The 26,134-nt window shown below is 38.0% G+C and overlaps 3 protein-coding genes across 4 annotated transcripts; 1 reads left to right on the forward strand and 2 right to left on the reverse strand.

The window, feature by feature from the left end:
* LOC18788828 (probable ATP-dependent DNA helicase CHR12) lies at positions 1,109–10,955 on the forward strand. The gene is made up of 12 exons (XM_007225442.2): positions 1,109–1,544; positions 1,890–2,046; positions 2,715–2,779; positions 3,205–3,393; positions 3,859–4,008; positions 4,698–5,054; positions 5,627–5,886; positions 6,220–6,435; positions 7,877–8,084; positions 8,160–8,313; positions 8,620–9,225; positions 9,830–10,955. Exons 1-12 carry the CDS (start codon positions 1,380–1,382, stop codon positions 10,543–10,545), a joined length of 3,243 nt encoding a protein of 1,080 aa, XP_007225504.1. The 5' UTR covers positions 1,109–1,379; the 3' UTR covers positions 10,546–10,955.
* LOC18791891 (RAN GTPase-activating protein 2) lies at positions 11,602–15,503 on the reverse strand. Of its 2 annotated transcripts, none has more exons than XM_020563855.1 (2): positions 15,136–15,503; positions 11,602–13,548 (listed from the first exon to the last, which is right to left on the reverse strand). In XM_020563855.1, exon 2 carries the CDS (start codon positions 13,535–13,537, stop codon positions 11,918–11,920), a length of 1,620 nt encoding a protein of 539 aa, XP_020419444.1. In that variant the 5' UTR covers positions 13,538–13,548; positions 15,136–15,503; the 3' UTR covers positions 11,602–11,917. The 2 variants fall into 2 exon arrangements, with proteins under 2 accessions (XP_020419444.1, XP_020419446.1); XM_020563857.1 differs by having other exon boundaries at positions 11,602–13,561; positions 15,136–15,470.
* LOC18789013 (40S ribosomal protein S16) lies at positions 20,689–21,698 on the reverse strand. The gene has a single exon (XM_007225944.2). It carries the CDS (start codon positions 21,343–21,345, stop codon positions 20,908–20,910), a length of 438 nt encoding a protein of 145 aa, XP_007226006.1. The 5' UTR covers positions 21,346–21,698; the 3' UTR covers positions 20,689–20,907.

A 26,134-nucleotide genomic window follows, 5' to 3' on the forward strand; every position in this document is an offset into this window, starting at 1 on the left:
CCCCCCCCACCCCCCCTCGACTCAACATTATGCTCCCTCCCTCCACATTCACCTTTTCCTCTCTCTCTCTCTCTCTCTCTCTCTCTCTCTCTCTCTCTCTCTCTCTCTCTCTATTATCAAAACCTTTCCTCATGAACCCAAATTTTCAAAAACAAAAGCCAGAGATTTAGACTAAAAAGTCACACAATTGTTTATTCAAGATTGGAGGTAAGGGACTTTGAGACTTGAAAGCATAAGAAAAGCTATATTAAGGGGCTGCTGGGGTGGCTGTGGGAGTGGTTGGGGAGGAGCTACAAGATTGGACTGAAAATGCCCCTCCATATTAGAGTAATTTGACAAAAATTGGAGATTATCATTGAATTGCTTGGAATTCAAATTATAAGGACAAAATTGATCAAATTGCAACTATAGGGACCTTAATGGTAACAGTGGTAAACTACATGGACCAAAAATAATTTTTTATTAAAAAGAAAATCGAAGTTTAAAATAATGAGAATAGTAACCACAATTAACTTAAATATTCGAACAATTATTCGAGACATTTGGCACTTTCTACAAAATTTCAGTCAAGTCACTATTCATTATATGTTTCTTGAAGCTAATATGATAGTTGATACATTAGTCAAAAAAGGATATTCCTCCTCAAATACTTGTAAATGGTTCAGTAATTTTCCCCTGGATGTTTATCATATATTTACTTTTGATAAGTTTATCTTTTAAAAAAACCACGGGTAAATTATTTGTTTTTTTGTTTGTAAACTTTCTATTTTATCGCGCACATGCTAAGAAGTTAATTTATTATTAAATTAATATGTAAACTTTCTGTTTTACGCACTAAGAAGCTTACTTATTTTTAAATAAATACGTAAACCTACCTTTGATGAAAACAAAATTTTATTATACAAAAGTGATATTGAAAGAGAATGAATTAAACGTTTTAAAGGAAAATAGAAAAAAGAAATTCTGAAGCAAGGGGCATAATCGGTGTAGAAATGGACGGTCTCTGCTTCACATCCTCCCAGGGGCAATTCAGTCATTCACAAAGCAAATAAAGGCGTGTTTGGAAACACCACAATATCTAAAAGAGGACCTTCCGTAACTTGGTCCTATATTTTTCTCTCATTTATATATAAAAACCCAAGAGAAAAAAGAGAGCGACAAAACCCGAACGCCGAAGACAACCCAAGTAACCAACATCTTTGTTTTGGCAAAGGGATTTATAGACAGAGCGATAAACAGAGCGAGAGATAGAGAGAGAGGAGAGAGAGAGCGTGTGTTATTTGTAAAGCACATCAAAGATTAAAATTTCTCCTAATAATTCATTTCAAAAAAAGACCGTTTAAAGAGATCCATTGGGTTGTTCACTCCCGCCAAGGTCCATGGCTCAGCTTGAGAGCCTCGACCACATCCACAAGACCAAGACTCTGATCTGTGCCCTCAACCTCGTCTCCCGCAACCTCCCTCTCCCTCCCGACCTCTTCGACGTCGTTTCGTCCATCTATGACAGCGCCCAAGACGCCAATCTCGAACATGACAAGGGTTTGGTATGGTTTCTTCTAACTCCCTTTCTTTTCTCTGCGTTTTGGGTTTTGGTTTTGGGGGTTTCAGGGTGTTTTCGAGGTTTTTGGGTCGGTTTTGGTTCTTGGGTTCTTGTCAATTTAGCTTCTTTGTTTGGTTTTGTGTGTGGAATTGGTGGTTTGGGCTCTTTTTGATTTTGAGATTTCAGTGAAGCTTGAAAATATGGAATTCTGTGGGAAAAAGTTTCTACCTTTATGCGTTAACCAATTGAATTTATTCACTGGAGGAGGTTGCAGCTGGTGTTTTATTGTCCTTTATTGTGTTGCTTCATTGCTTCAAGAAGTTTGACCTTGATATATGTGATGCTGCAGGATGATCCTGATAGTTCCGTAGGAGAAGATTTGTTAGCAGACCTTGAAGATGCACTTTTGAATCAACGTCAAAATTGCATGTCAGGTGCAGGATTAATAGAATCGAGAGAAAAACGTTATCAAAGCCACATTCAGCATAGATTAACCGAACTTGAAGGTGACTGGTTTATGAGAACTACACACCGAGTGTTTCACATTCTTTTGCTCAGTATGCCATTCGTGTTAAACCTTGTGAATAATTTTTATTCAGCATCTGATGACATTTGAATTTTTGGTAAAGCAGCGAGATAATTTAATCAATAGGTTCCTAATTGTTGTTGTGGAATAATATTCTATTAGCTAATCAGGCGGTAGGCAGTGGGATGCAGTTGGGTTTGTTACTATGTTCAAAACATAAGAAGGAAAAAAGAAGAGAAGAAGAAGCTAATTCTTTATTTATTGATGTCGGGTGTCTCTTTGTACTCTAAACAATGTTTTAGAGTAGATGTGGAAGTTAAAGATTGGCTAGGCCTCAACTCCTGTGGTGAAGAGGGGTGAGACCGGGTTAGGGTAGGTCTTATGTTTGAATTTTTCTCTTGCAAAAGAATGAAGAATAATCATGTCTTAACCTGCATTGCATTTAATTCAAAGACCACATCATTTTTGCATTCGGGTCATGTCTTAACCTGCGATGTATTTAATATAAGGACCACCCAGAAAGTATCACTTCAACCTGTGAGTAGTTGTCTAAACTTCTTTTAGAGTCCCATAAGTGTTTTTATGCAGTAAAATTTGATATTATGGTCTAGAAGGGTGAGCCATTACTTACTAATGATTTTGAATCAGAATTACCTTCAAGTAGAGGAGAGGACCTGCAGACAAAGTGCTTGCTTGAACTCTATGGGCTAAAGGTAAACTTGATGTACTGAAGTTGTTTTGGATATTCCATGTCAAATGCTAATATATATGAAGCTCATACTTCATGGTGTCAAAGTGATAATCTCGATCTTAAAATGTTTTTCTTTGTTTTCTGAACCGGAAAGATTGATTTTGAGAAGCAGAATCAATTGTTCCTTCTTTCTAGAAACAAGATAAATTGCATTCTGTTTCTGAGAATTGTTTCAGAAAGACATTTTTCCATTTTTCATCTGAAGAACGGAAAGATGCGCCTTAAGTAATGAGTCAAAAACTTTTGTGCACTTTTTAGCGTTTTCCTAAAATATACAGCAAAAAGAGTCATTATTGTGATTGTTATTGAGAGCGTTATCCTTTATTTTTTTGATACCGATGGATGACATGCATATGTCCTTGTTGGCAAGGACTTCTTTTCTAGCAGCTCTCAGAATTGCAAAAAAAGGTCCGTTGTGATGTGAGTTCAGAATACTTGCTCCGTATGAACTGTGCCTATCCTGACAAAACATTGTTTGACTGGGGAATGATGCGATTGCGCCGTCCACTGTATGGTGTTGGAGATGCTTTTGCAATGGAGGCTGATGATCAATTCAGGAAGAAACGAGATGCTGAGGTTATATACTAATACATGCATTACTTGTTTGAAATTGTCATACCTAGAAGGGTAATAATGAAAATCTGGGTTTCTATTGCAGATTATTTAGTTTTTACATCATGGAATGAGATGGCACTATTTGATTGAATTTTTCCTTTTTGTAGCCTTTCTTTAATTTTCTCTGGTCAGTTCTGAATAAACATGATAAAATAGGTACATTTAGAGTATTTGGTCAACCCTTGGCCCTAGAGATGCCTAGATAAATCCATTGAATGGTTGAAGGTGTTCATAATGGGTAAATGTGAGTTTCTAGACAGTACAGATTATAAATCTGGAGACATATCAGAATTTTTTTTCTGTTTTCTTAAAAAAGATTATATGATCCACAGTGAGGATCATCTTAGTGAATACGTGCTAAGAGTGTGTGTGTGTGTGTGCGCGCATCCTGAAAGCTGCTGATATAGTAGCATACCTTTGATGCAGCGGCTCTCAAGATTAGAAGAGGAGGAGAAGAACAATATCGAGACTAGAAAAAGGAGATTTTTCACAGAAGTACGTAATGCTGTTCGTGAATACCAATTGCAAATTCAGGCTTCTGTGAAACGTCAAAAACATAGGAATGATAATGTCCTGGTACGTATTTTTGTCTTTTTTTTCTTCTTCAATTATCCTCTGATGTCTATTTAAATGAATGGGATGTAGTACTGAAACTTCTGGTGCAACCTAGTGAAATATATAGATTTAAAAAAATATTTAGCATTAATTGTATTAGAATTTCAAAAACAGGTATTACATGAAAAAGCAGAAAAACTCATTAAGATGCTTATACATAATTTTGGGAGAGACCTAGGATCACCCACACCTCATCCATAACTTTGATCTCCTACTCAACGGGAGCCACAAAATCCATGCTTATCATTTGACTAAAACCCGGTGACTGATTTTTAAATCCCGATAAAGTATTTTTCTCTTTTAAGTAAATGTTAGCTGCTGGATTTTGAACTAATATTTCATGAGCATAGATTTTCATGCCCCGAGGAGTCGTGATCATGACTGTACATCCACATATTATATGCATAGATCTACATAAGAAGATTTATAAAGAGGGAACCCTTTTCTTAAGAAGCAAAAGGGATCACATTTGTGCCCAAGTCCATCAAAACTCCAATCATTAAAAATTATCTTTAATTTTGGAAGACAGGATTTATTGTTATTCTTAGGGGGCTAAACTACCAAATCAATAAGGTTACAACAAAAAATAGGGTGTATTATACTACATCTTAATGGTGAAGGAGTCCTTTATCATTATCTTATTTGAACAGAATTGGCACGCAAAGCAAAGACAACGAGCCACACGGGCTGAGAAATTGAGGTTCCAAGCCTTAAAGGCTGATGATCAGGAAGCATACATGAGAATGGTAAAGGAGAGCAAGAATGAAAGATTAACAATGCTTCTTGAAGAAACAAATAAACTTCTCGTTAATTTGGGAGCTGCTGTTCAACGCCAGAAAGATATTAAACATTCAGAGGGCATTGAAGCCTTGAAAGACTCAGAAGGTGATTTGACTGAGTTGGAAGAAGATGTGGACATCATTGATTCTGACTGTAATGATGACAGTAGCGACTTGCTTAAAGGTCAGCGGCAATATAACTCAGTCGTCCATTCTATTCAGGAACAGGTAAAACCGTAAAAGATGATTTGACAATTTCTGCATTATGTTGATTCTTTCTTCACTCCATTCTTTATATGGCACTGTCGTACAGTTTGACCTTTTTGATTGATTCATTGATTTAACCACTTCCCATATCGCACCTGGACAGCTTAAAACTGGGCTGCTTTTCATAAAATTAGACCACAAATCACTGATGGGGAAGTTCTCTTTATGAAATTTATGAATTCAACAATGTTACTTGTGCTGTAAGGGGGCGTATGCCTTTTTCTTTCTTAAGGGGATTGAGCCTCCTTTGGCATTTCCCTTCTGACAGTCCCTTGGCCTTTGAACATGCTTCCTTATTAGTTTCCTGGCTATTATACTTCTAATTTATTTTAGGTGGGCAGGCATATACTTATGAATTAATTCCAGTATAAGGGGGATGGTCCATTTGCCTGATTTTCAGTGTGATATACTTGAACCACAGTTATACATGGAATTTTCTTAAAACTTTTTAAAAGCTTGTTAGTGACAGTGTTATAAATGCTGAGTGCTGAGTGCTTTAGAGCAGAGGATTTACTAAATTTAAAATTCAACAGGTAACTGAGCAACCCTCAATGCTTCAAGGTGGAGAGTTAAGGCCCTATCAGATAGAGGGTCTACAATGGATGCTCTCCTTGTTCAATAACAATCTGAATGGTATTTTGGCTGACGAAATGGGATTGGGTAAAACGATACAAACTATATCTTTGATTGCATATCTCATTGAAAATAAGGGTGTCACTGGGCCCCACTTGATAGTGGCTCCGAAGGCTGTACTGCCAAATTGGGTTACTGAGTTTGCAACATGGGCTCCTAGGTATGTGTGAAGTGCCTTTAAGAAGTGATCTCTCTCTCTCTCTCTCTCTCTCTCTCTCTCTCTCTCTCTCTCCCCACATATATACAGTTATTCTCTCATCTGGATGTCCACACGTTATTATCGTGCGGATGCCGTTGTAAACAGTGAGGAAATCAGAGACGGGTAGTAGAAAACACATGGCGTCCACACAATAATATTGTCCGGATGTTCACATAGGAGAATTTCTGTATATATATATATTATATGTATATATGCATGTGTATATATTATATACATATTAGATTGCATGAAGAATTTTGCCGGATCATTTTATATATTTTTCCTCTTCACCAGCATTACTGCTGTTCTTTATGATGGGCGCCAAGAAGAAAGAAAGGCAATGAAGGAGGAATTATCAGGGGAAGGAAAATTTAATGTGTTGATCACGCATTATGACCTTATCATGAGGGATAAACAATTTTTGAAGAAAATTAGCTGGTGCTACCTGATCGTTGATGAAGGGCATAGGTTGAAGAATTCTGAGTGTGCTCTAGCAATAACACTTGCAGGGTACGTTGATTCACGCTAATAGAGGCATTTATCTTTTGGTGCTTTATTATGAAGTCTAGGGCTGTTCTTTTGAATTTGTAATTTTTTTTTACTGAACTCAATAGGACTTATTATTATCTGTTTCTTTGGATGGGCAGAAAACTGCAGTTAGCTATTTACCTTGGTGAACAAATTTAAACAAAAAATGAAAAGAAAAACTTCATTTTTTCTTTTACAATTCTTCTTAACTTTGGTAGAATGCCGCTCTGTATTAATACATTTGTGGCTAAGGTTGAAGTAAAAAATTTGATTTAGATCATTTAGTGTACTTCTGAAGAAACAGAGAAAGGAATGAGTTTTTTCTTGCAGATCGCGTAACATAAAATGTATCTGATGGCAGCCAGAGCAGTCCTTAACCTATCTTAATCAGTGATTATCCTTCGTTGTGCTGTCATATGATTTTAATGTAAAATTGTAGTAGTACCAATGTGATTGTAATCTGAGGGTCCTGGGCTAGTTTGAAGTCCCTAGACTCCCAACATTCATGAAATGTAAAGATTTAGATTGTCTACTATGCAAGGGTCTATGTGAGGCTAACTTGTGTAAAATATGTCGGAGCCTTGGCCCCAAAAAGGAATGCTAGAATTTTCAGTTAGGACTTTTTGCTGTTCGGAGAAGTAAATGTTGGTCATATATTTGAACAAGTCTTGATTAACTGATTATAAAGGTCCATGGAGTTGCCTAGTTATGTTTTCTATATTTCAAGTTTGTATATAGGGTTGGAATCGGTCGGTCACAAGTTCATTGCCCTGTGATCTTGGGTCTGTGGTTGAATTTGGTCAGAGAGATGGGTATTAGCTGGGTACGTCCAAGGGACTGCTTTTCTTTTCTTAGTGAAACCCATAAACTGTAAAGGGTAAGGAGGCCAAATTTGTGCGAAGTTGCATGATCATGGCTGTGTTATGGGTGGTATGGATGGAGAGAAACAAAAGTATTTTGAAGATTATGCCGGAGCAGGTTTTGAGGAGCTTTGGGACAGAGTTCGTTTATGGTCTATGTTATGCGTGTCTGTATCCTCTAAGTTCAGGGGAGACCCTCTCTTTTAAATTTGGCTAGATTGGAAGTCTACCTATTAGTTTTGTGTGTGGGGAAGCTCCGGCTCACTTGAGCCTTTGATTTCTCTTTTTCTTTGGTTCTGTATCTGTTTGCTTGGTATGATCTTCTTGACCACACGCTCTTGTTCTTTATGTATGTCATTCTGTTTTCTCAAGTAAAATAATCGGCTCTTAGTCCAAAAAATAAAAATTCTTTGTACTTTCATAAAGATCAAATCCAAATTATTTCGTTCTCTGCAACATAATCAAACGGTATAATTTTGGGGTCAATGTCCGCTTGTTTCTTTTTTCTTTCAAGACTTAAAATAATATGAGGGTTTCTTTATTGAATTTTTACTTGTTCGCAGATATGATATGCGACGCAGACTTCTGTTGACTGGTACCCCAATACAGAATAGCTTGCAGGAGTTGTGGTCGCTGCTTAATTTCCTTCTCCCTCACATTTTTAATTCAGTTCAGAATTTTGAGGATTGGTTTAATGCACCTTTTGCGGATCGGGGTAGTATTTCTCTTACCGATGAAGAACAGTTATTGATCATTCGCCGTCTGCATCAAGTGGGTCTTGCTCCTAGTTTCTGTTGATCTTCGTTTTTCTTGACTTTATTTAATTTAAATATGTTTATGTTTTAGGTTATAAGGCCATTCATATTGAGGAGGAAAAAAGATGAGGTGGAGAAATTCCTTCCTGGAAAATCTCAAGTCATACTGAAATGTGACATGTCAGCGTGGCAGAAAGTATATTATCAACAAGTTACAGATGTGGGCAGAGTTGGGCTAGATAATGGTTTGTAGCTTCCATCCCCTGATCTGCACATCCTATATCACCCCCATCCCTAATACTACACGAAATTAAGTTGAAAATAAGATTAAAAATAAGGCTAGTTGCAAATGTGAACAGTTAACATTCTTAAAAGCTGATCTGCACATCCGATATCAGCCCCATCCCTAATACTACACGAAATTAAGTTGAAAATAAGATTAAGAAATAAGGCTAGTTGCAAATGTGAACAGTTAACATTCTTAAAAGCTGATTAAACATTGTCATCATTATTGATTCAGTCAGACTTTACTGATGAGACCTTGTTTTTAGGTTCTGGGAAATCAAAGAGTTTGCAGAACCTAACAATGCAGCTCAGGAAGTGTTGTAACCACCCATACCTTTTTGTTGTGGGAGATTATAACATGTGGCGAAAGGAGGAGATCATCAGAGCATCAGGAAAATTTGAACTACTTGATCGTCTACTTCCAAAACTCCACAGAGCTGGGCACAGAGTCCTTCTTTTCTCACAAATGACTCGTCTCATGGACATTCTTGAAGTTTATCTGCAACTTCACGACTTTAAGTATCTTCGACTGGATGGTTCAACTAAAACTGAGGAAAGAGGGACACTGCTAAAGAAATTCAACGCTGAAAACTCTCCTTACTTCATGTTTCTCTTGAGTACTCGTGCTGGAGGTCTTGGTTTGAACTTACAATCAGCAGATACAGTAGTAATTTTTGACAGTGATTGGAATCCTCAGATGGACCAACAGGCAGAGGATCGGGCCCATCGAATAGGTCAAAAGAAAGAAGTTAGGGTGTTTGTGTTGGTTAGTGTTGGATCAATTGAAGAAGTAATTTTAGAGCGTGCTAAACAGAAGATGGGCATAGATGCCAAGGTCATCCAGGCTGGACTATTTAATACAACTTCCACAGGTTTGTTGTACTTGAATTTCATACACAAGAATCTGTTTTGATGTCATTCCTTCTAGTAGGTCTGCTTCAGCACAACAGCATTCACTCATTTATTTAGGGTAGCGTTTTTTAAGGGCAGTGATTTTAACAATCCCATTGTCCATTTGCACTCCTCCCTTTGTTTTTGTGCTTTCATTCTCCTTTGATGTTTCCATTACCAAAGCATGAAATAATAGGGAGGAGTGCAAATGGATAAAATGGGAGTATCAGAATTGCTACCCTATTTTTAAAGTGGGTAGCATTACTTTGCCTGCTCATTCTCTGCATATATGCATTATGTTCATATAACTGTGGTTTCATTATACACGTGCATACCATTCCAAGGTCAATAATAGAAGCAAATTAGAAGTGCTACAATAAGTCTCATCTGTTATATGTCTAGAGCTTTCTGTTGACAACGCATAAGGCACAGGACCAAAACTGTTTTTTCCCACTCGCAGTAAGGTAGCATGGGTCTGCATCAGAGATTGAGTTGGATAGATGCATGGTTAAGATGAGCACGTTATCATTATTTTACAGTCCACTAAGGTTGTATTCTGACAAAAGACGTATCTTGTGTTTGCAGCTCAGGACAGGAGAGATATGCTGGAGGAAATCATGCGCAAGGGTACAAGCTCACTTGGGACAGACGTGCCAAGCGAGCGAGAAATCAACCGCCTCGCTGCCAGATCAGATGAGGAGTTCTGGCTGTTTGAGAAAATGGACGAGGAGAGAAGGCGAAAGGAGAACTACAGATGTCGCCTTATGGAAGACCATGAGGTTCCTGAGTGGGCATATTCAGCACGTGAAAAGCAAACTGCTACCAAAGGCTTTGATAGCAGTAGCATCACAGGAAAGCGGAGAAGAAAGGAGGTACAGTCTTATGATGATGGTCTTAGTGATTTACAATGGATGAAAGCTGTAGAAAATGGAGCAGACTTATCAAAGCTCTCGGGTAAAGGAAAGAGAAGACATCATCTTCCATCTGATACCAGTGTATTAGTTAGTGATAAAGCTGGGTCAGAGGAAAAGATAACAAAATTGAATGAAAATCTGCCCTCAGTGAACGAGGGAGCTAGTGAAGATACCTATGGTTTGACCCCAGCCTCAAAGAGACACAAGTCTGACGGACCAAAAATAGAGAAACATGAAAGTCACGTAGCTGGAGGAAGTGGTTTGAATGGGCCTCTATTGACATTCAAGATACACAGAAAGAAGAGATCAAGCTATGGTAACACAAGTTCGTCCTCCGATGCTAGAGGGCAAAGTTCCAATGGAAGGGGAAATGGATGGGGTTCATGAAATTGGCTCAGCAAACCCCCAAGATAGAATATTTACAAGGGCATTATTATAGCTGCTGATTTTGTACATGGATTTGAGGAATGACTAGCTTTCAGCTAATTAGTTTACGTCACAGCGCAGCAAACATTTCATGACCTTGTAGACTGATCTGGTCATGGTGATGCTGGCTTAACTTCCGTACATTCAGGTTCTTGTATAAAGTCTAGCAGTTATGAGCAGCAACGTGAACTTATATGAGTTCACAATTATCAAAAGCACCTTCCATTCTCATTGTCAGGCTCAATGGGCACTCTGGTTGGATAATGAATCAAAGATGTCAGCACCCCATGTATCAAAGAATAATTGTGGTAGGGAAATGTATAAATTGATTATCTTTTGGTTTAAATTTAATTAGAGAGTTTTAACAATAAGATTGCATTTGTCTCGTAGAAAATATTTAACAGAGTTTTTTGCTCGAAAAAATTTATTAGTTTGTTTTGCTTTTTAAAGTAATGATTGGGATTTCTTGAAATTGTGTGCGTAAGGGAATCTATGCGCAGTCAATTTCAATGGCGCTACCAGTTTTTTAAAACGTTGCTTAAATCTACAGTTCCCTTCATCAGGATGATGGACAAAAAGAAAAGAACTCCTAGGAGTCTATGTATTTATAAAGTCAATTATATTTACAAAAACTACAGAACCTGCAATATATATATATATATATATATGAACTTCTAACATCCATATCTTATACGTCATTCTTAAACAATTTAATAAATTTATAGACTCAAATTTTGAGCTTGTAGGGTTGGGGAAAAATCTATTGAATCCAATGCATGAATAGTTGTATTTTTGAAAGAAGGAAATTTGGGTTTAGCCCCGTTTACATTGGAGATGGCCTAATACAAGCATTCTTACATTTAGTCATCCAAAAAACAATAATTCAGTTCAAAATCACCAGATCAGCATATAATTACAAAATTTGCATAATTCAGAATCATCAAATCGGGGCATATAATTTGCATTTTCGTTTGACATGCATATAATTTTGCATGCCAAAGAAAGCAACTTCAGAAATGATCAACTGCCGCATCTATTTTAAGAATAGAGAGATGAAGATTACTACACTGATAAGGTTCCAAACAAGCAACACAAAAAAAGAAGATAAACTGACTAAAAATATGACAATAAATTAAACCCAATGCTACTAACACCGGTCAGTGTCATCACACTGCTCCACAAAACAGTTGTGCCCAACTGGTGCATAATAAGATTCAACAGAATGGTCATCCTAAAACCTCCAAATATGCCTTACAGTCATTGATGTTAAAGAGGGTAATAACTCTGGAACCTTAACTAGAAAAGGAAAAGACAACTAAGCACAAGCGGAACTCTATTCTTCTTGGCCAACTTCAAGGTTCTTCAGTTTTGATTCCAATTCATCCTCATTGCCTTCACCCTTTTCAGATTCTTTGTCATCATCACCGTCATCATCTTCTCCTTCAGGATCATTCTCATCCAAAGACCCAAGCATATCAGGAGATTTCTTGAATGCATCCTTCACCTCATCTATGCCCTCATCAGAGATGAAATTTCCGTTGATGTTCAGCAACTTAAAACCAGGCTTCTGAACCAGAGCTTGCGCCAACACCCGAGCCCCAGCTCTTCTGATTAAGTTGGTGTTCATATCAACTTCCTTCAACTGGGGAAGACCCTCTAACACTTTGCTGATCTGAATAGTACCTTCATCCTTAAGTTCATTCTCACCCAAATTCAGCTTGGTGAGAAGTGTCTTTGCTGCTATACAAGCTGCAATAGCAGGAACAGATTTAGCTTTTATCTCATTTCCAGCAATGTCAAGGACTTCAAGTGAAGGAGCTGATTCCTTGAGAGCATTAGCAATTGCAACTGCACCCTCATCTTCTAAGTTCAGGTAGCTAAGGTAAACCTCTTTCAAACTTTCATGCTTGGAGAGAGCTTTGCTCAATGCAACTCCACCTTCTACCCCAAACATGTTGTCCCGCAAATCCAGCTTCTTTAGATGGGTACAAGTCTCAAGTGCTTCAGATAAGGCAATTCCTCCCTCAGAGCCTACCCTAGTGGAGGAGCAACGGAAATCCTCCAATAGGGGAGAACGCTTCACAACCTCAGAAATAGCAATTGCCCCTTCATCTCCCGTCATATTATTATGAAAATGGAGGACTCTAAGCTTCTTTGTGGAAGGAATCAACTCACAAACCGCTCGAGCAGCTTCTTCTGAAATGCCATCATTGATCAAATAGAGTTCCTCCAAGCAACTTTGTGATTTGAGGAGTGCCCCAAAAGCCCTAACACCTTTCTCACCCAAGGCATTGTTAGATAGATCCAGAGACTCCAACGCACTACCTTCCAAAGCAGCTGCAAAGATATTCATGACTTCAAGAGCTTCAGCCTCTGGTCTCCCTGCTATAAAATCTGATAGGTCAACTTCTTTCAACTGATTCTTAAGGGAAACCAATATGGGCCCAACAACATGGGCTGCTCCTAGGCCAAAGCTTCTATTGCTGAAACATATTTTGGTGTAAGTATTCCCTGGCTCCATCAACGGCTTCAAAAGTTTCTCAGCTTCCTCGGCCTCAATAAAGGCCCGGACACCTTTAGATATATCAAACAGAGTTTGAGTGGGTGTAGTGTCGGATGTCACTTTGCTGTCCTCCTTGCTTCTAGGTTTTTTTTTAAGAACTTCCATCAGGAGCTTACTACATTCCCGGGCATAAAGCTGCACTGCAGAACTTCCATCTCCATCTGGTTCCTTTTCATAGTTCTGGTCTGCAGTGGCAAAAGCCACATCCTCAATTCGTTTTGCATTTTGCTCAGCCTCTTCCTTACTGAGCAAGGCATACTTCTCAGTGAAAAGGGATTTAGTGCTAAGATTGTTTATCATCCGGTCCACAAGCACTTGCCTTGTATTTTGGCTTGGAGGCCATAGTTTAATTGAAAATGGCCGGCGTTCTGAATTCAGAGTTGAATCCATTGCAGCAAAACCTACAAATTCAGGCTTCACATATGTAAAAAAACAGTAATAAATACTTTAATAAAGAGATAAGCAGCCCACTTATAACATAACAAACATATAAAGTTTCAAATGTTAAATGACAAACATGGTAAATTTTCAAGATGAATGTTTCAGGAAATGAGAGATAGAACTCCTATAATATCAGAAACAACATCTTTTAACCACGCATAATTCTTGACAACAGAAGTAGTGTTAATATGTAGGGTGATACTAATGACAAAATTTAAATTCTACATGAAACATTAGAAAATGGAACAGAAGAGAGATAGGGTTATAACCCTCAAAACACTGCGAAAGAAATCTTGGAATCTAGAGAAAAATAGTGATGCATAAAATTTATCTCCCTCTTCAAGGGAGGAGAAAATATGTATGCAAACAAAAGTAAAAGAGTAAAACCTTCCTAAACTGTTATCATGCAAGTTACTCCAGTTTTCAGCATTTTTTTTCATTTACTAAGGCAATTTTTGCCATATATATATATATAGATTCCCAATATCTTTTATTCCCCTTTATTCAGCATTACCAATCAAGTTTCTTCACTTTACCCTCTTTCTAGCAATCAATGGGAGGGTTGAGAAAATTTTACATTTTCATTTGGCAAAAGGTATCGTCAATAAAATGAGAGTGAAGCACTGATTTTTAGGCTTCTGAAAATTTTGTAAAATCTTGGATATATTCTCATACAATTAAAGAATTACTACATTAAATTTTCCCACCCTTGGTTTTTGTATAACTTTTTCCCTAAAACACTCTGGTCCAATCCACAGATTTCAGGGTAACTAAAACTATAAAATAAAAAAAATTCAACAAGACACTCACAGCAGATACGTCCTCTCAGAAAACCAAAAAGATAACACAACTGAGTTGCTCAACCATCTAATTCTTCACTATCAGAGCCACATTTTACAGCCCCGCAGCTCCCAATATGGGTTAACCCAATTGCAAACGGTCACGTTCGTTGTCTCTCTTCTCATCTCCAACTTACACTCACACATAATGGGCCAAATAGGTAGATTTGTATTCTTGGATTTATTACTTATGGATCCAATAATCTCTTTGAAACCTCATTATCCAAAACTAAGCACGAAACTACAGATAATGTCAGAGTCTGAGAAAATTTCTATGCTATAAGACGATAATATTAGTGTGTAAAGAAAGCATAAAATTGTAAATAACCAACGTTAAAGAAAAATAAATCTGTTCTTTTACATAGCCTACATGGGATCTTAGATAATATAGATTCATACATATCAAAGTACCCTCAAACTAAAAAGGGCACCCAGGCACCCTGTTTACCATCGAACCACCACAAAGATTCAAACTTTCACAAGAAAAATTATATTGAACTAATCAGAACTTTATCAACTCAAAGTGAACTATAAACCCAAACGAATCTAAACCCACCAAGTAAAACAACAGAGAACCAATATTAAGAAGCAATCCAAGAAAATGAAATGGGCTTCAGCAGCTTCAAAATATTATAAAAGAAAAATGATACCCTAAAACTGGAAAAAGAAGAAAGATGAAGCAAAAGTTAAAGAGGAAGAGATGGGTACCTTTCTTTTTCTCTCCCTGCTTTTGGGTGGGTTTGAGAGATATTGTACTTTGGGTTTATCTGAGATTCAAATGGAGCACTGAAATTAAAGGAATATAATGTGTTCTCAATTTCAAAGAGTGGGAAATGAGTGTGGAGGGAAAAATGAAAACGAAGGGAGCAAAGTGGGTATTAGGTTTTTTGGATTTATATTTGGGGAACTCGAATCATTGATGTATCAATATCAATTATCATGTGCGTTTCCGGCCGCCACTTTTGATGTTTGGAAAGCCAAATAACATTGTGACAGATGCGGATAGGGTATTGCGCCCGTGAAGAATTACGAACGTTTTTGACAATTCTTCTTATTTTAAAGAAGCAAAAAAGGAGTGCTACTCTGTTTCTTTCTTCCTTTTTTCTTCTTGCTTTTTAAAGAAACAAAGTATACATCTTTGGAAAAACGTATAAATTATTTACTATAAATGTATTAAAATTTGGAATATATTTTAGTATTGTTCCCTGGGTGACAAAGAGAGAGCGCTGGTGGGCGTCTTATCATTTCAATGGTAAAAGTAAATATTAATTTCGAAGAATAAATAAGATCCATATTAAGCCCAAATGAAAACAAATGAAACATTGCAACATGAATTGGTATGCATAAGTTAGTCTAATACATTACTGTTTTTCAGCTATACCAATTCCATTAATAAAAGGGGAAAATAGAAAATATAGAGGAATTAAAAACACAACCATTGCAACACAATAAGCAAATCAATTCCACATCTTGAAACCAAGCTCACTATGTGAGAGATGAGAACCCTCTACCAATTTGGGATACGAAACACCTTTAAGGAGAAAGCAAATCCCGCTCTCAACTTCCACCTAGACACATGGTCAATGGTCTCCCAATCACCTCATGATCTCAAAGCACCTATTGATAGTACATCTACAAAATGAAACAACTCTACCCCTCAACACAAAGATGCGATGGAGATCCACCTCATCGAACCCAAAAAATGCAAGGACAACAACAACAACAAAAAGGCCTAAATGGCATATAGGAAGACCCTAATACAACTAGGGTTGAGAGAAACACCTTGCAAAACACTAGGAAAACAAGACCCTTGCACAAGAGTGACTAGGAAGAAAAACTCTCCACACAAATCGTTAGATGGTAGTGGTGCCAAGGGAAAAACCTTTGAAATCGAGGCCTGACTCAATCGCAGGTTTTTCCCATAGTAATCTTTTTATTTATTTATTTTATAATGATCAAGAATGGTAAATTTGTGTCTTTAGTATTTCTCTTTTTGAATTGGTGATCATTAAGTATGTATTGCACCGAATGCAACAAAAAGAGAGTGCCGACCTACCATGTTTGGGGAGGTGAGTGGCTTCATTCTCCAGTGAAGTATGGTGGACAATGGCTTGTATCACTTTCTGATGATGTTCTTCATCATCTGAATCATCATCAAACATAAAGGAAAAGATGGCCTTGCCACGGTTATCCATTGAAACTTTGAAATGATATGAAAAGTATGAGAATGAAGAAGATGATGTGTTTTCTTAAATAGATTTTGTGGACATTGTTGGGGTCTTTTTCCTTCGGAAGGCTCGTCCGGCCTTGTTGATTCTTGAACCGCCATAGAGTGGTGAATCAAGCTTTCGTTGCCCCTTTTTCTAAGTTAGTGAGAACTAGGCCCAAAGATCCCGAGGGAGAAGTAAGTCCCAAGGGAGTACTTTGTTCTTCTTCCAGCGGCTGCATGTTTTGTGCTGATATTTTCGGCAACTAGACGAAGAATTGGAGATGGTGCATCGATGTTGCACAGGCTTGGTACGAGAATTTGCTTTAGTGAATCAAGATAATACTAGGCTTGGCATGACAGGCTTGTGGCTTGGGAGCTAAGAGAAAATGAGCATGAAGAAATAATTATGGCTTGAGATTTTGGGTGTTTTCGGCAGCTAGACGAAGAGCTTGCGATGTTTGCATTTTCTTACCAAAAAGGTAATGACTATGGTTTCAACTTAGCTTGAGAGGATGGGTGTTTTAGACTTGGGATGGAGCTTTTTGAGAGAGATATATATATATATATATATATATATAAATGATGGGTGGCTTTAGCAAATTTCTAGCAGCTTTCGTCAAGCTCTTGGGTGGCTTGCCAGAAGAGAAAAAGGGGAAGAAATGAAAGATTCCAAAGGTGAGAGGTGATGCTTGCTCTCTCTGGATGTGTTTATGGGAAAGAGAGGAAGAAAGTGGAAGAACACAACTTGAAATTAAAGCTTCCAGCAATGAGTAAGGATGTTGCTCTCTCTGGATGAGTTGAAGATGACTTGCTGATGTTGATCTGAGATTATATGAGCTTGGCATGAGAGCTTGGAGTGTGGAAGCTAAAGACCCACAAGTTTAGCAAATGAGAATGCTTGTGCTTGGCTTGGCGTTTGATATGCTTGAGTTTGGGTGTTGAGAATTTATTGTTTGTGGCTATGGCTATGGGGATTTAAGAGTTTCAAGAGAATGAGGATTGAGGAAAAGCTTGAGGTTTGAAGGCTATGGTATTTATAACTTAGAAGGAAGGAAAAACTTTGAGTTATGCTTAGTGAAGCTTTATAGAGAAGATGATGGATTTCAAGGAAATGAGGTTATGGCTGGGGTGCTTGCAACAGCTAGGAAGGAGGTGTGATGATTGAAGAAGGGGGTTGATGGCTGCTGGGATGCTTGCAGCAGCCAAAACAAGAAGTTGTTGTGCTGCTCCAATAGTTAAAGGAAGGGCCTGATGGTTGAAGAAGGGGGTTGATGGCTGCTATGTTGCTTGCAGCAGCCGAATGAGAGGGCTTGCTGGCTAAAGAAAAATTTGTGCCATTTGCCTGAGTCCTGAATGCCAATTTATAAAAGGTGAGGGTTTTTCTTTATTTCCAATAGGTAAATGGAGGTGCTGGAACCAGCCTATTTCCAATAGTTAAAAGGGAGCACTGAGGCATGCTATTTTCCAGCAGGTAAAGCTATGTACCATAAACTGATTATTTCCTATGGGTAAAAGGAAGCGCTGGAAACGGCTTGTTTCCAGTGAGTAATAAGGAGTGCTGAAAAAGGCTTGTTTCCAACGGGTAAAGCTAGACATTTGAAAAATGACTATTTTCTATGGGTAAAGGAAGTGCTTAAAAAATATCTCCTTTGCTCACCCATATTGGGGAACTCTAAGTAATGAGCTTGAACTTTGGTGCTTCCAAGTAGCTAGCTCAAAGTCTCCATTATCCAAGAGCTTCTGTGGGCCTTGTGGACCTCTGTAATCTTCCACACCACAATCCCTTGTTCAAGCCCCGTAAACCACATGACTTGGGTTCATGTGAGTTTGGTAGGTGATTGACATATGAAAAATGTATTATTGGCTTGGCATGACATGCACACTATTTCTATATTTATTTAATGAATTAATTCCCAAAATATAGCTTGAATTAATGCAAGATCAACATTATATGTTATATTAGGCTTTAGATATCTTTGGGCTTCTCGTGACATTTTTGGGCCTCAATAGACATCTTCAACAAGAATGAAAGGAGATTGATGAAATTGACAAAGGAAAAATAAATTGAGAAATAGAAAAAAAAATAATTTTTGGTAGATTATTTGAGAAATGGGTGGGTATTTATATAGTTTGGAGTGAGTTTTGGGGTTGGATATGATGTATATTAATTGAAAATATTATTTTGACCGTTGGATTTAAATTTCAGCTATTTGAATTTTTTTTTAACCGTTAAAATAGCTTGGACTTAATGTGGATCGTTGATTTGAGTAACTATTTGAATTATTTTTTAAAAAAATTAGATCCAACGACAACATCACCAGCTACTGCCACGTGGCGAGACAACAGCTGCAGCATAGCAACAGAGCGAGGCCCACAGAATCTTCCTTGCACATAAGCTGCGTCAACCATGAGTGGGCTCCACCAAAAAACTTTCTAGTCCAGCTATGGTATTTGGGCCCAAGTTTGGATTTTCTCAAATTTTGGCCCCTTAATTTTCTTGAATTGGGAGAGAACATGGGCTAAAATTTGGGATATTTTGAGTTTGGCTTCATGAGTTGGAAATGGCCTAAGAGTGTGGAAGAAAAATACAAGGTATTTGCAAAATATGGTGATTGTTCGGCATATTTCGGATATGAAAATCACATTCCAAAGTTCTCCACTACATTTTTTGTGTTGACTTGTACTCCAGTCTCCCTCCGAAAATTTGGAATTCAAAATTCAGATTCAAATGATGTTAAAACCAGAAGGATTTAGAATTGGTTCAATCACAATCCTGAATTTTCAATTCAATATTTGTTGTTGACAATAAAAAATTCTCACGTCTCATCGAACAAACAATTGTTTTCGTAATGAACAGAGAAACAAACAAGTTATGCTTTATGGTTCTTTGCTGAAATCATAAACATATGGGCTTAGCCCACTGGATAAATTTGAATCATTGTAATTGGCGTGTGATATAAACTTCAAAAATGCCACCCCAAAAAGAAAAGTTCAAAAATAGTCTAGCATAAAACACAATCCTCAACATTTTCTTGAAATTCAGCACCCCTAAAAAAACGCCATCTTGAAGAAACTAGCCAAGGAAAATATATATTATCTGGGATTCTTTACCAGTTTTCTTTCATACCAGACTATATAAGACTTGATCTTGACCATTCAAAATGATCTAAAGGTTACGGTGCTGCCATGTAATTAATGAACAAATTTTCATTCTCCCCAAAACTTCCCACCCCACCGTTTTGCCTTCCATATTTGATTCACCCTCCCTCGCTGTGCCCATGCGATGCTTCACAAGATGATAATGACTGACAATAACCTTAGAAAACAATATACACGAAGTGAGTGAAAATGCTGTCTCTGAGAATCATTCCTCCATACTTGCAACGGGCTTCAATTTCATACCCGGACTCTCTCGGAATTTCTAGATGCAGAGGGAGTGGCATATGAAACCGGTTACGGGTAAGTTGTCCTCCTGATGCAGGATAAATTTAGACATCTGATAAAGGGTTTTCCCAGAAGTTGACAAGAATTACTGTCTGTTAGACATCACATTTAACACAGAACGCAAACACTGCATTTTACATGATCTGAGAACGAGCATTTGACAAACGGAATAAGCAACTTACTTAGAGTCCAAGTAAGGACTCAGATAAAGCCCCCGATCCATCATCCAAGACTGCAAAACCTAAGGCCAGGGTTCTGAATTGTGATAGTCAAATGCATTTCCAATTTGTTCTAGGGCAAAGATCAAATGAAATGCCTAATCTTAAGCTACTCCAACTAGCCTAACCATGCTATCAGGGCCAATCTTGAACTTTAAGGCACAAACTGCACGACCAAGAGAAACATTTTCCAGGTTTGGTTCTATGAAATTACTTGAATTGTTATTCCATAACAATGAACAGCAAGGTAAGCTCAATAAGGCATTTGGGTTCATTGAAAAAGATCATGTTATCAGTTGCTCAGATAACATTTTGAATTTAAACCCCAAATGAAGTAAAAGGCAATGGGCACTAAAAAAACCCATTCAAGTGAATAGAACAATGACTAAGAATCAAACACCACAAATAAATAGAACCCAAAAAAGATTAAATCATTCCTGAAAATAGCATGAAAATATAACTAAGCATAAATATCCAAACCAAGGTTTTACCAAACACTTCAAAAATCCATAACAAAACTTAAAACTAGAAATTAAGCCAAAACAATGATAAGATCATTGGAAATGACAGTAAATAGCATAAATGGAAAAAAGGTGAGATGAGTATCTCTCAACGGTAAGACTTCTGGAACCTAGCTCTGGCACCGCGACCACCGAACTTCTTGGGCTCGCAGCGCCTGGGATCAGCGACGAGGAGAGTTCTGTCGTACCTGACCAAGATGTCCTTGATCTCCTTCTTGCTCTGTTCGTCCACATACTTCTGGTAAAACGCCACAAGGGCCTTGGCGATGCTCTGGCGGATTGCGTAGATCTGAGACGTGTGGCCTCCACCTTTGACACGGATCCTCATGTCGACGCCGGCGAAACGGTGTCGTCCGAGCAGAAGGATCGGCTCGTAGGCCTTGAACCGGAGGATCTCCGGCTCCACCAGCTCGATCGGACAGCCGTTGATCTTGATCAGGCCGCGTCCCCGCTTGCAGTAGGTCACTGCCACCGCCGTCTTCTTTCGGCCAAAGCACTGAACGGACTCTATAGCTGGGGTCGCCATGGTTGCTGCTCTGGGTTTTGGGTCACCTTCTTTAGGGCTTTTGGTGGCTGTGTGTGTGTAAGTGATAGATAGCTCGAAGAGGCGCGAGAGAGAGAGTGTGGGAAATAATATATGAGAGAGGGATTTAGGGTTTTTGATCGAGTGGACGGCTCTGATTACTTTGTGACACAACAGTGAGATGGTCACCCAGAGGAAAATGTATCGTCCGTGCAACTCGATTATTTGCTAACACCTGTGGTGTTCTTAGCCATTAGGCCCTTTTCTGTTTGCGAAATTGGCTAAAATAGCCCATTTGTAAATAGTCTTAGCCATTAGGCCCTTTTTTGTTTGCGAAATTGGGGTATGTTTGGCACATTGTATTAGACTTGAATTTGAGTAAATAGTCTATGTAATGTGTTTAGTGTCAACTTGTATTATTTAATACCTACTATTTTAAATAAGTTGAGTTTTTAATACTCTCCTTACCTGACTAATTAATACAACCCACACAGCTTAGTTTAGATAATACACATTTAATTATAGAGCTAGGGAAAAAGAACACACACATTCTTTTTTTGGTGAAGAAGAACGCACATTCATGTGAAAAATTAGACATCATTTTCATCTTCTTCTTCCTAGGGTTCTTCTATGCTATCTTCTCCACAGATTATTCTCGTCACTTTTCTCTAGGTATCCATCTCTCTTTCTCTCTCTCTCTCTCTCTCTTCTTATGTCTTCATCTTCTCTTTCTTTATATATGTTGAGGCCCAAAAAATCCAAGGCTGGGCTCAAATAAATTTTCGGCCCAGCACAACACCAAGCGAAAAATTCTTATTTAAGTAACATGCCACGTTACAAGGTTAAGTGGGCCCAAGCCACGCGAATGCCTGAGACTTGCTGAGCGGGTTGTGGTATAGATGGTTACGCATTCATGAGGCCCATTGATGGTCCAAGGAGTGGAAGTTTTGGGCTACTAGGGAGCACCAAAACTCAAGTCCATTTATTGAGCCCAGACATATGGGTAAGCATGAGAGAAAACCTAGTAGCTAGCCCATCACCTTGAGAAAACCTAGTAGCTCATCACGTTAAGAAAACCTAATAGCCCATAAAATCCCACATCAACCAAGCTTCCAGTAGCCTGACGAAATCAAAGGTAACTCACAAGCGCTGAAAACAAAATAGCCCCAGCCCAGCACCTTATAAAATATCCAACGTTGTACATCTCTATTAAAACCATATCACAACCAAACCACCAAAACCAAGCAAACCCATGTGATGATCACCTTTTTGACCAAGCACCCTTACCCATTCTTTCCTCTTCAAACTTTGGTGAGAAAACAAGAAACAAAAGTGGGTGGCTCCTCACCCACATGGAGAAGTCCAGTTGTGTGAAGGTCTTGGAACTCCAAAAGGCTTCATGCTTACATGCTCAGGCTAAGGAAGTTTCACCAAATAAGATAGAATGGAAGAAAGTGAAGGAAAATGGGATAGGGTGGCTTGATTCCAAGCGCCTATAAAAGGAGCCACTTTCTACCCAGCAAACACACAACAAACCGATCGAAGGCAAGTATCCCATCATGAATCCTTCAATTTCATGCTTTGTTCTTCCATCTTTTTCCTCTATCTCTCCCAAAAACCCACATCCAGAGAGAGCAAGCATCATCTCTCATCTCTGGAACCCTTCAATTTCATGCTCTGTTCTTCCATCTTCTTTCTCTTTCTCCCAAACACACATTCAGAGAGCAAGCATCATCTCTCATCTCTTAAACCCCTGCAATTTCGAGCATTACTTCTCCATCTCTTCCCATTTTCCCTTCTGTTGTGCAACCCAGGAGCCTGACGAAGCTTTCGTTAAGTTGCTGAAAATATACTAAAGCCACCCATGCTTCTATCTTCTTCCTCTCTTTTCGATCGAAGGCAAGCAACCATGTCAAGAGAGAGCAAGCATCACCTCTTATCTCTAGAACCCTTCGATTTCAAGCCTTGTTCTTCCATTGCTTCTCATTTTCTCCTCTGATAAGCCATTCTAGGGCCTGACAAAGCTTTCGTCAAGCTGTTGGAAAATTACCTAAAGCACCTGTTCATCCTTCATTCACCATAATCTATGTCTCTCTCTCTCTCTCTCTCTCTCTCTCTCTCTCTCTATCCTCAGCAAATGCTCACGAAATCATTACTTCAAGCCTCTGTCCCTCATAGGAAACCCAAGCCTTCTCTCTCTCTCATGCTAAACTCGTGAATGCTCAGCTCCCATGCCACAAGCTTCTCATGCCAAGCCCAAGAATTTATCTGTAAGCAACTGTTGGTTTCATTGGTGAAGAAAACCAGAGTGTTTCTTAAGGCTTAGCTACCTTTTCGAGACACTCTTGGGGTCTGATCCTTGAACTCAGACACAAGGGCAGCTTCCCCTATTTCTCTTTTTCGGCAGCCCAAACCCATTCGTCAGGCTGCTAGAATAAAAAGACCCCCACATAAATTGGCGACTCTACCTGGGATTAGGCTACTATCTTCACCAATACCTCCAATCAGAAGCAATAAACCAGAGAAAATAAAGAGATAAGAACATTCCCTTTTTCTTTTTCTTTTTTTTCCCTTTTGTTGGCTATCTACGTTGCAAAACAAACATGATATGGATTACTAACATGCGCCCTTTGTTTGTGCCTTAGATCTCCATTCTCAAGCAAAACAAGAACTTGTAAAAGGACCGGGGGCTTAGGCAAATCCATCATTCATGGCATTGAAGCGAACTACACATGCAAACTCCAAAATACTTGGGAGCTTCATGTCAAACAAATCTGTATTTAAAAAAAAAAAAAAAGGGTCAAGCATAGGTACCTCAAATTTCTCATGCTAAACCAAGCTGTACCTCAGTTCCAAGAGCTGTGTAAACATTATTCACATCCTCATAGCAAGTCCAAGCTATATCATTCTAAGCCAAGTTAAATTCTTCCAGTTCCTACTCTACAAGCAAAGAATTTCTGGCACTTGCCTTATTTCAAATCTTCTTAGCCTCTGGCTTATTTCAAACGTCATGCCAGTGAATATGCTCCTTAACCCCCCATAGCTCAATTTATCCTTGCGACAATACCATACAACATCAAACTCTCACAGAAATATTGCTCAAGATCATCCTCTAGCAATGCTCAGGTCAGCACTCAATTCCAAAAGAAAGGACATGCTAAATCCTCAAACAAAAGCAACATGCCAATCAAAACTTATACACAAGCTTTCCAACCATTCTAGCTGGAACATCCCACCTTTGAAGGACTTATGCAAACAACCTAAATGGGGCATTCTATTTTATACGTATATTATGTGATTTTTTTTTTGGGTAAGTTAAAAAAATTATATGAACTCAAATTCACAATTATAAAATAAAAGAAAGAAACAATATGTAATTTATACAAAAATTTTATAAAATGCATCAAAATATCAATTAAATATCACTCGTCTTACATTTTTTAATACAAAAGTATAAATTAATTTTACATAATCAAGATTTTTCTATCAAGTCCTTTTTAATGGACAACATAATTAAGTTATTCAATTGTTCTTGTGACATAGTTGATCGAAATTCAATGGTCAACAATGAAAGTAATAGCACCACAATTACAACAACAACAATACTCACATATTTCAATTTTAAAAAATATAAGATTAAATGGCTATGTTGTATTATACAACTTGTATGCTATCGAAACCTCTTGTTTCAATATTCAATTATCAACTTCTTGCTTTTTTTGGTGGGTTGTGGAAATCTCTATTTTATGCTATACTGTAGGGTTTTGGCGTTAATGATAAATATATGTATTTGATTTCCTAATTGATTCAATTAGGTTAATTGATTTATGCTATAATAAGTGGCCTTTATTGAGTTTAATTTGAATTGAGCATTTAGGCAAGTTCAATTATTATTATTTTTTTTCCAATGAGTGGGTGAAATTACCTGTAGGATGACTAATAATGCCTGGGGGGGTGAATAAGCCAATTTAAAATTATAATCTATAAATAAAAATAAACTTCGGTAGCAGGATTGATATGGCTTATCCATCCTGAAACGTGCTGAGCATAGAATAAAGGAATACGCGAAAAATTATTTTACGTGGTAAAACCCCACCTCTAGAGAAAATCCACGGGACTCCTCAGTCCATCCACTATAGAACGATGATTACAAGAAGCACTCACACACTTATCATAGACACATTCTAGATAACATTTACTGACTTCTTCGTAACTCAACTTCTGTCATGAGATGATCTTTCGACACTTCTTATGTTGAACGCAATACTGGTCATCATTGCTTGAAGCTCGCTGGAGACAAATCGTCACCACGGTCTTGGTGCCTTCAACAGTATAAGTCACCGAACATGCAATAAATGCAATATAAATGATGAAAGTATTTGATAAATCACTAAGTAAACATGGAACACTTGATGACTTATCTCAAAGATATGCACATCAGCTTTTCTTAGAAATTCGATGTGCTCAAAACAAATATATCAAAGCTGTATCAAAACTAAGGAGAGGCACACCATTTTTATACATACCACATTCTCTTATTTTCAAGGGTGCATTTTTGCTCACCACCTTAACTTTAGGTGTACCCTCACCACTCCTCTCAAAAGTTGACACATGTCCATGAGTTTAACTATGGTTAATTCTTTATTTTTTACTCATTCGAGGGCAATATTTAGAATGACATAAAAAAGACCTTTTCATGAGAGTGTTTCTGATATACCTTATTTCATCAGAGAAAGTTCGGGTTTTTTTAAATCTGGGACATCCAGCACCACCGTAAAGTATTGGCAAATGG

The sequence above is a fragment of the Prunus persica genome, chromosome G1 (genome assembly GCF_000346465.2).
Source record: "Prunus persica cultivar Lovell chromosome G1, Prunus_persica_NCBIv2, whole genome shotgun sequence".
Classification (NCBI taxonomy): domain Eukaryota; kingdom Viridiplantae; phylum Streptophyta; class Magnoliopsida; order Rosales; family Rosaceae; genus Prunus; species Prunus persica.